Source organism: Morus notabilis, unplaced genomic scaffold, assembly GCF_000414095.1.
Source record: "Morus notabilis unplaced genomic scaffold, ASM41409v2 Scaffold195, whole genome shotgun sequence".
NCBI lineage: Eukaryota > Viridiplantae > Streptophyta > Magnoliopsida > Rosales > Moraceae > Morus > Morus notabilis.
Genome location: NW_010360717.1, coordinates 49,680 through 59,750, shown reverse-complemented (window position 1 = coordinate 59,750; position 10,071 = coordinate 49,680). Strand labels below are relative to the sequence as shown.

General features: G+C 42.8%; 1 protein-coding gene across 1 annotated transcript; it reads right to left on the bottom strand.

Moving 5' to 3' along the window:
• Positions 1–4,406: 4,406 nt before the first annotated feature.
• On the bottom strand, positions 4,407–4,841 carry LOC112091411. The gene has a single exon (XM_024165038.1). It carries the CDS (start codon positions 4,839–4,841, stop codon positions 4,407–4,409), a length of 435 nt encoding a protein of 144 aa, XP_024020806.1.
• Between the last annotated feature and the right edge of the window lie 5,230 nt (positions 4,842–10,071).

Sequence of the window (10,071 nt, the reverse complement as noted above, 5' to 3'; positions counted from 1 at the left end):
TTTCTATTGTGAGTATTTCCTTTTCTAAAAAGGGATGATCGGTTCTGGATGTATATCTTCAGACCGTGAGTACCTTTATTTTAAACGCTTTATAAAATTTATATCCTACTGGGCCTTTCGCTCACCTTTTTCTGTTTTTAAATGTATTAAACCCCTCTAGGCGACGCGAGGAGTGGTGCGGAATAGGTAGCTATTACCGGTGTGTGGACTTGATCTCGGGAAGCAAAGAGTGTAACCCTCCTATCTTTTATTTCAAGGCATGTATAAGAGATTATGGTTTGTAAACTTAAATGTTGCTAGATTGTGGTTGATGTCACATTTACTTATGTTTATATTCATGTATGCTAAACACCTGTGGGAATTCCTGACATGATACCAGTGATGTGGTTTTAAAACTGGTTTGGTTGGAAATTCCACCACCGTTCTTGAAATTAAATTTCTCTTGAATGCAGGGGCTCGTTTGGAAATACCTGAATGTTTTAGATTTGAAAGGAATTAAATTATTTTGCTAATCACTCTCTCTCAAACAGGTTTAAGTTTCTAAACGAGCCTCCACGTCACTAACCCCGGTTTAGGGGCGTGACATCTTCCCTTAATTGTTCCCCCTTTTTTTTTTTGCGAACATCCACGTGAATATACTCTTGTTTGTCTATTTTGGCTTATCTTCCCTTCCCGTTCATTCTGGCAAAAACCTACTTTCGCGGGGGAGATCCCTGCGGCCAGGGCTGGGAGATCGATAAATGCATGCTCGTCCGATAGAATTTCTGTCACCCTTGCTCGTGCTACCGGTGGGAGTAAGCGAAAGCCCGCAGGCGCACTTTCTTGTACAGAGCTGAAGAGGATTTGTTTGAGGCCCCCAAAGAGTCCTCATAAGAAACCTTCGTCTGCCCTGGAGCCACTTCGTAGGAGCTCGCGCTTCTCAACAGCCACTGATGCTCCAAGGGGCAGCCTTAGAGAGGGCGGTCTTGACTCCGAGGAAAATGATGGCAACGCCGCTACTCTTGATGGGCCGGTTCTCCCAGAAAACCAGACGGCCTCGCCGGTACGTATTCATGCACTTACCTTGCTTTCCCCATCTCTGTTCTCCCCCCTTTTTTTTAGGCAAACTAAGAGGGATGTGTTTTGCCACAGCCTTGTACCGCTGCCGCCTCCATTCTTGTTTTTCTGCCGCACGAAAAGGTACGTTCTAGCTTTGATTGTTCCTTCCTTCCCAAAAACTTGGAGGTAGCCTTTAAACATTCTTCTCTATTTTCTTTTTAGGCTTCCCGCGACCATGCGGACGAGAGGGTTAGAGACATCCCCGCTAGTCCTTCTCTTGGGGAGGAGCTTCTTAGCAGCCAGGTAAGCCTCTTTACGTTCGTCCTTCCCCACCTTTTTTTTTGTTAAGTATGAGACTCTTGTTGCAGCCTCGGGGTGGAACAAATGTCAAGCGTCCCTCTTCCCCCACCATTTCTCCCCTCACAGCAGGGGCGTCCTCTACTGAGGTAATTCATTCCCCTTTTGCTTTCTAGACATGGGCCGCCATTAGTCTCGCAGCGACCTCTCCAAAGGTCTGTTACAACCTTGGGATTACGGGGAAATTGCCACTCGAGCGATTCCCCTTTTTCTTTATTATTACCGTAGACTCCCGACACAAACCATAAGTATGCAAATCGTAAGATTGACGGTAGAACAACCACCATCATCCCGATGTAAGCCATAAGCCATAATCCATAGTGTACGCTTTTCACGTGACTCCTCCCATAGTACCGGAGTAAATCCCTAAGTCCCGGGGCGCACCCCCAGTCAGGATCCCATTGAGTTGTCCCATGTTTTCCCGGGTCCCCTTCTCCCTTTATTAGACATAGTTATTCGACACAAACCACAAGTATAGAAGCCATAAGGTTGTTGGTGGGATAACTATTGCCGTCCCGATGTAAACCATAAGCCATATTCCATAGGGTGCGCTTTTTGCGTAACTCCTCCCGAAGTACCGGAGTAAACCCATAAGTCCCAAGGCGCACCCCCAGTCTGAATCCCATCGAGTTGTCCCATGTTTTCCCGGGTTCCCTTCTCCCCTTTTTAGACATAGTTATCTGACACAAACCATAAGTAAGCAAGTCACAATTATTATTATTATCCCTCTTTTTTTACCTTAGATTTTGACGCTAGCTCCCATTCTTTTTTTTACAGGTGGGCTGTCGAGGTGAGACGAGCACTTTGGCTACATCAGGTGCATGCTCTAACTTCTCCTGGCCCGTTGTGGATGAGGGTGCTCCGTCCGGAGCGTGTTCCTTGTCCCCTCGTACCATTCCTGAAGGAAGTTCTGCTTTGCCTTACCTTTCCCGTGGTGACGACGGTTCGTGCGGCGCAAACACTCAGGCGGAAGCTTACGTAGCAGGGCTTCCGAATGATCCCCTGCCAGCCTCAACTGGTAACTCTCTCAGCGGGGATGGCCAATTCTCCTTGCAGTGGGAGTCCGATGTGAACACATTTTTTGCGGTCGTTTGATACCGCGGAGGCGGTCGCTGAGCCCATAGGAATAGTGCTGGGGTCCTCGTCCGCTCTGGCAGCCTTCGGAGGGGATCAAGTACCCTTGAAGGTAATTCCCTTCCTACAAACTGCCTTTGCTCATACCCCAGATTTCGTCCCCCTGAACTGCCTGTCTTGGTTCGTCAAACTGGGCTTGTTATCTGGTTTGGGTTTTGTCCTGCTGGAACTCCATCATGCCTCCCTTGATGAGATTGGCATCACCTCATTACTATCGTGGAGGGACGTATGTCGAGAAGCTGAAAAGCTTGGTTGCCAAGTCTCTCCTTTGCTGACACGAATTCAAAAGATTGCTTATGTTTTGCTTGAGCAGCATTGTAAATTCGTCAGAACATTTGCTTTAGATATCCAAATAGCCGAATTGGAGGGCAAGCTAGCCGCCTTGAGAAAGTAAAAAGTCGATTCCTGCGTGAGCTTGCCTGCAGAACACATGGCCGATATTGCGGAGGTTCGAGCGCTCAAAAACCTTGACGATGGCATGTTTATTCGGTGATGACGAAGCTGCCGACTTGCCATGGTGTGCTTACTTTCCTCTTTTCATGCCCAGGTATGGAGGCTAGTACATGTAATGCTCTATTTATTTTGTAAAAGTTCCCTCTTTTTTTTTCATTTGGATTGTCCATATGCGCTCCTCTTCCCCCGTTTTTTTTTTGTTCAAATGGAAACATACTCCAATTTGACCCTGAATGACTGTATGCATATGAGTTTTGAGTAATGGACAGGGGATTTGAAGAACACGAACATTTTTATTCATAATGCATTGATAACAAACGTTATAGACCTACTACCTTTTCTTATAACCACCCCTATTTCCAAAAGGAACATAGTGAACTAAGTAGTCTTGAATGAAATCATTTGTCACGTGATAGTCATAACTTGCTTTTAACGGTATGTATGCCTTCTTAGAAGTTCATCTGTAATGGTTGTTTTCAAGAGACAGGTTCTTCTGCGACGGATGCAGCCCGTTCAACAGTAGTAGCGCTTTAACGATTTTCCATTAACAGTGTGGTACTGCCTTCGTCCGACTCATCTACCAGCCTGTAGTACCCACTGCCGTGTGCTTCCTTTACCATATATGGCCCCTCCCAATTTGGAGAGAACTTGGATGGCCCTGAGACTTGCCTCCGGACATGGTCAATCACCTTTAACACTAGTTTTCTTGCCTCGAAGGCTCTTGGAATCATAGCCTTCTCGTAGGCCACCTCTGCTCTTCGTTGGTACACGGTTGCTCTTTGCCGTACAATCTATCTTCTTTCATCCGCCGCTTCTAAGTCTAGTATCCTCTCATTCCCGCAAGAATTTACGTCTCATTCCAGGTCATTGACCATAGCGACTTAGGTGGTTGGCACTTCCACCTTTGCAGGGGAAATTGCTTCCGAGCCGTACATAAGGGAGTAAGGGGAGAAACCTGTCGCTGATCGAGGCGAGGTCCGATAGGCCCATAAGGCATCTGGTAGATGCACACTCCAGCCCCCAGCGTACTCGTAAACCATTTTGCTCAGAATCCTTAGAAGTGTCTTGTTGGTGGCTTCGGCTTGTCCATTTCCCTGAGGGTACTATAGTGAGGACTTCCGATGCTTGATTTCATACCCTCGAAGGGTTGTTTCGACGACACTATTCACGAAAGGGCACCTGTTATCACTTATGATCTTGTATGGTATGCCAAACCTGCAAACCAAATGTTCTCTGATAAAATTTGAAACGGCCGCCCCCGTCACTTTCCTCATTGGTACGGCTTCAACCCACTTGGTGAAGTATTCCATGACCCCAAGAATCCATATATATCCCCCTGACGCGGGATGGATAGGACCGATCAAGTCGAGCCCCAAGTGTGAAATGGCCATGGCGTCCTCATGTCTTGGAGGGAGGTGTGATGCTTATGATGGAGATTTCTGAAGCTGACAGGTGTGGCAACTACAGACGTAGGTTGATGCATCCTTTGCCATGGCCGGCCAATAATATCCCATGCCCAGAAGCTGTCGGTAGAGCTTCTTTTTTCCTTGGCGTTCTCTGCATTCTCCTGCGTGTACTTCTTGTAGCGCCTTCTGCGCCTCGGCGTTGCTAAGGCATCTTAAAGGCTCTCCATTGAAGCCCTTCCGGAATAAGATGTTTCCTTCGGTAAAGTACCTTAGAGCCAATCTTCTTAGTTTATATGTCTCTCTCAAGCCAGCGGGAAGGATCCCATTCTGAAGGTACTCAAGATAGGGGATTCTCCAGTCCTCGGCTAGGTGGGCCGTAAAAGCTTCATCCATCGTTTGCGCTGGTTGACACTCCGAGCAGGTGGTCTGTAGAGCACTCGCCTCTTCTCTCATTTTTGGCCAAAAATAGCCTCATCGTTGCAACCTGTGGTATAGGCTTATGACAGTATCGACCCTACATATCTCCTTATGGACTTCCTCCATTTGTCTTCGGGCTTCTTCTACCCCTATGCATCCGGCAACCCCACCCGGGAGCCTTTTGTACAAGTCTCCTGCAAGGAGGATAAATTTTTTTAATTCCTTAAGACCTCTGTCAGGCGCAGTGAGTGCGTCCCTTACTAACGTCCGCCAGTCTATCACGGGTGATGCTGCATCCTCCCTCCTCATGTGTTCTTCAAATACTTGAATGATGCAAGCATCCCTTTTTGAGACAGCTACACTTGCCGTTTCCCCACTAAAATGGAGTCTTGAGCCTAGTGTTGCCAGTGCGTTCGCATAGCGGTTTCCCAATCCAGGCGTATGCTCGATGATGACTTGCTCGAACTTCTCAATTACCCTTTGGGCCATAGCTTGGTAGGGAGCCAGTGCTAGCTCTTTAAGGGCAAAGTCACAACTCATTTGTCTTACCACCAAATTGGAGTCTCTTGTGATCTTGAGCTTCTTCATTCCCATGTTCCTAGTGGTGACCAATCCTATCAAGAATGCTTCATATTCCGTGATGTTGTTGGTGCACGGGAATGTTATTTGGTGAGACAAAGTGGTGGCGTGCCCGCAAGGACTTTGATGAGTGAGTTCTAACTCACTTATTTAATGTCCTAAAATTGAATAATTTACAATATCTTCAAGTTTTTAGGTTGTTTTAATATGTTTGTGAGTGATTCAGGTAAACAAAGAAGAATTGGATCACTTAGAAGAAAAACGTCAAAAGGAGCCCAACTTCAGCGCGCGCCCGCGCGCCCACATTAGGGACTCCAGCGCCCACCTGCGCGCCCACATCAGGGAACCAGCGCGCGCCCGTGCCCACATCAGGGAACCAGCGCGCGCCCGCGCACCCACATCAGGGAACCAGCGCGCACCCGCGCGCCCACATCAGGGAACCAGCCCGCGCCCGCACCCTGCCCCAATGGGGAACAGACACGGAGAGAGCAATGGAGAGTTTTGGAGACAACATAGAAAAGGAAAAACCCTAGTTTTGGGGGCAGCAGACAGAGAGGAGAAAAACCCTAGTTTTTTTGGCGAATCAGAGGAAGCTCTTGGAGATTGGAAGCTGGACTATACTGAGTTTTATTTTTCTTCCTCTCCTTTTCTCTTGTTCTTAGACCTAGTATTTTCTCTATTTTTGCGAATTTATCATGTATTTTCAGATTTGTTTAATCTTAAATATATTTGAGTTTACATTGATGGGTTGCTAGATTTTTATGCTAGGGAACTTGATGTAACCTTGCTATGATTATGCTATGAATATTTGATGTTATTTGATGTTTTTCATGCCCAAACATTTGTGCTATTCTTTGCTTAATGCTTTAATAAATTGAAAGATTAATTAGAAGATTTAGATATGTAGATTTAGGCTCGAGAGAGTCACTTGCACATGTTGGGATTTGTTGAACACAGCCTAGTGAGTATTGGAATCGAGACATGAATATGAGCTAGGTAATCACAAATGAATTAGAGCTTAATGAATGCATAATTAACTTAATTAATAGGAATATTAATTAGGTGGTTTTGCATATATTTGACTCGGCACTCGAGAGAGGGAGTTGGATTATTTTAGAAAATTCATGATTAATGTTTGGCTTGAGAGAAATCAATTGCATTAAAAAGGATTAGAATAATTAGGCAAGGTGAAATCAAGGACCCTAGCTACCTTATCATTAGAGCCCCCTTCGATCCAAAAAGTTTCTTCCATTGTTTAATTTGCTCGTCTAATTAGTTTAGCATTTTATTTTTATTTTGATTGATCTTATTCTCATGATTGGACTTGTCTAGATAAAACTGGGTTATTCTAGTTGTGATACTTAGTAAGATTTTAGGAACACAATCCTCGTGGGACACGACACTCACTCACTACTTTATTACTTGTCGACCTCGTGCACTTGCGAGTAGAAAATAGGTGTTATTTTCGCACCGATTAGACTTATTAACACAATTCTCATTCCCCCAACCGTGGTTGTGGCCGACCCGTCGAATTTTAAGGTCCAGGTCCCCTCGACTTCATTGGTAGTGACACAGCACTAATTTTCAGGCAGGTCTCTGCGCATCTCCTTCTTTCCATCTCGGCCCAAGCTCCCGCCGAACTGAGTCATCATATCTATGACAGCCTGACTCTTGATCGCTGTCGGGGTTGTGCACGTTATGTTGAATTCGGATAGTTGCAGCATCCATATTGCCAACCGCCCGGAGAGTACTGGTCGCGTCAGGAGATACTTCAAGGGGTCTGATTTCACCATTAATAGTAGCTTGTGTGACAGAAAATAGTGTCGCAATCTCTGTGAAGCATAAATCAACGCGAGACAATTCCTCTCTTTTTCAAGGTACCTAAGCTCAACGTTACTCAATTGGTGATTGACATAGTAAACAGGTCGTTCGACACCGACTTCTCCTTCTTGTGCCAGAAGTGCTCCTATTGCTAAGGTAGTGGAGGCAAGGTATATCCGGAGAGGCTTCCCTGGGCTTGGCGCGATCACCGTCGGAAGATTGGTAATCGAGTGTTGGATCCTCTCGAATTCCCACTAGTGTTTCCCTGTCCATTTGAATGCAGCTTCTTTTTCCAAGAGCGGCTTGAAGACGGCCACCTGCGCAGCAAGCCCCGAGATGAACCGTCGAATGTAAGATAACCTTCCAAGAAAGCTTTTCAACTCCTTTACCGTTGTTGGGGGCGCTGTTGCCGTGATTCCCCGTACCTTGGCTGGGTCAACATCGATACCTCTTTAGTGGACCATGAAACCTTGAAATTTCCCGCTGGACACGCCAAAGGCGCACTTCTTTGGATTCATTTTGAGATTGTACTGTCTGTTAGGAATGGTGTCCTAGAAGCATAAGATGTAATAGGATATTTATTATTTATTTAATAAAAGAGTTTATTCATTATTTTATGTGCATATATTTATGAATATTTTATGAATATCAATAAAAATTCCGTGATTATTTATGTAACCTTAAACATTGTATATAAGTGTTATATACGAGAGGATAATGTTTAAGGCGTTGGAAATGTGTCCATAAAGTATGATGTAATTTGTTATTTATGAAATGGCAAATATCGGACATCATTGTTTTGCTGACGTTTATAAATAAAATAAAGTTATGTTTTAATTCATACTCAAGAGTGCTAGTAATATTGCTTAGTCCATAGACTGTTATCAACGAAAGAAGAGTCAGGGAATCCCTGCCGGACAAGCTCTTCTAATATCGTTTAAAATTGATATTCACAGTCTTAGGATCGATTGGGCAATCGAATCTGATTATGACTGTTAGATCGAACCATGTGATGCTGGTCTCGGGGCATGGGAGTTGGACTCTGTGGTTGATCTAGACATGTTCACAACATGTTGAATAGACCATGTAACTAATTAGGTTAGAGCAAAAACTGTTTACTGAACTCTAAACTAAATTATTACAACTTAAGTATATTTGCATAATTATCTCAATCTTGAAGTGAATACATAACTCGACTTGATTTCTCATGGTCTTTGATTCACCAATGAGATTAGTTCATAGTTTTTGAACAACATCTCGGCTATTGCGATCATGACATAATTAATTTGGAGTTGTGTGATTCACAAATATGGAATTCGTAAGTGATAATATCACCTCATGCTTTATTGATAGGTGTGTGAGTAAATAAACCAGGCCTGGTATTCAATGATGGTAATCATTGATTAAGACATCGTAACATGTGTGAGACATCTTACGAATATAAGTCTTTCTTATTCACAATCACATAAAGGAGTTGAGGAAATAATGACTGGAATGGTAAAACGGTAATTTACTATACCATTCGAGTCACTGATATTTACGAAGGATAATAGTGCATTTATTTTGTGGACCATGTGATAAATTGTATTAACACCATCAGAAAAATAACACATATGAATCGAGAGATTAGTCGGCATCGAACCTTTAGTGGAGTCGTACGATGTCAGAATTAAATACGTCAATAACTTATCGGGATAAATTAGTCGAGTATTGTAATTCCATAGCTTCATTCATATGGGTCCATTCGGTCTCAAGGCTAGCTCTAATGAGTGGGAAAATTGAAACTGATGTTTTGTTACATGATTATGTTTAAATAAATTCATTATGTTATTTTTTCATTTATTTGATAATTGAAAAATAAAAGGAATGAATTTGAATTTTGAAATTAATGGTGATTAATTTAAAATTTAAAATAGAATTTGAACATGATTTGATTTGGCAACAAAAGGGAAGGGAAAAATTCAGAAATCCCTTGGCAAGTGGGAATTCAGATTTTGATTCAAAAAGGAAGGGAAAATTCAGAAATCCCACCTAGGGTTTGAGTTTTCGAATTTCCTCCTATAAAAAGATATTATTGAAAACCCTAATGGTGGCTAAGAAAAAAAGATATCTCACTCTCATTCTCTTCCTAGGGTGGCCGGATTTTGTAACAAAATTAGAAGGAAAATTGTTTCCTTAGTTTTTTAAAAAAGAGCACACTCTCTTATCCCAAAAACACTTAGAGTCATAGTCTTGAATCAACGAGTGGTTTTTGGTGTGATCGTGTTCATAAATCAACGGTCTTGTTTCACGGCAATTCTCCATCTCAGAACGTGAGATAGTGAGACAAGATCCTTGCGGCCATATTTGATCCAATCGTCTTAAAGGTATGATTGTCATTTTATTCCTTTGTCAATAAACTTATATCATGCATGTATCTCTCGTTGTGATTTATGTTTAATTTGGAATTAAAAGATATGTGAAAATTTTTGAAATTTCCGCCTACAAGTTTGTTGTTGCTTAAATGATTTTTCACTTAACAATCGCAACTTGATCCTACATAAGGATAATAATAAAAAAACAATGTTCATAATGAATTTAATTAAAGTTCAGAATCTTTAATTAAAACATTATTAATACATGTCATTCCCATTTAGAATGGAACGGTGTTATCCGCACTGTTAATATGGTGAGATATTGAATGAGTGTATTTCGCATAATGAGATTATGTGGAACAAGGACACATACACAATATGAATTTCTAATAATTCCGTTAAGTATAGAAATTCTAATTGAGTCTACCGATGGTCATATATAGGATGATCTCAATCCTGAGTTCTTAACAGACTCCTATTTATAGATTTGTGTCTTTTGATTTACTCGGTAC

Excerpts from the sequence above, each read along its gene's own strand:
- LOC112091411 (XM_024165038.1), bottom strand. The coding sequence starts at position 4,841 with ATGAGAGAAGAGGCGAGTGCTCTACAGACCACCTGCTCGGAGTGTCAA.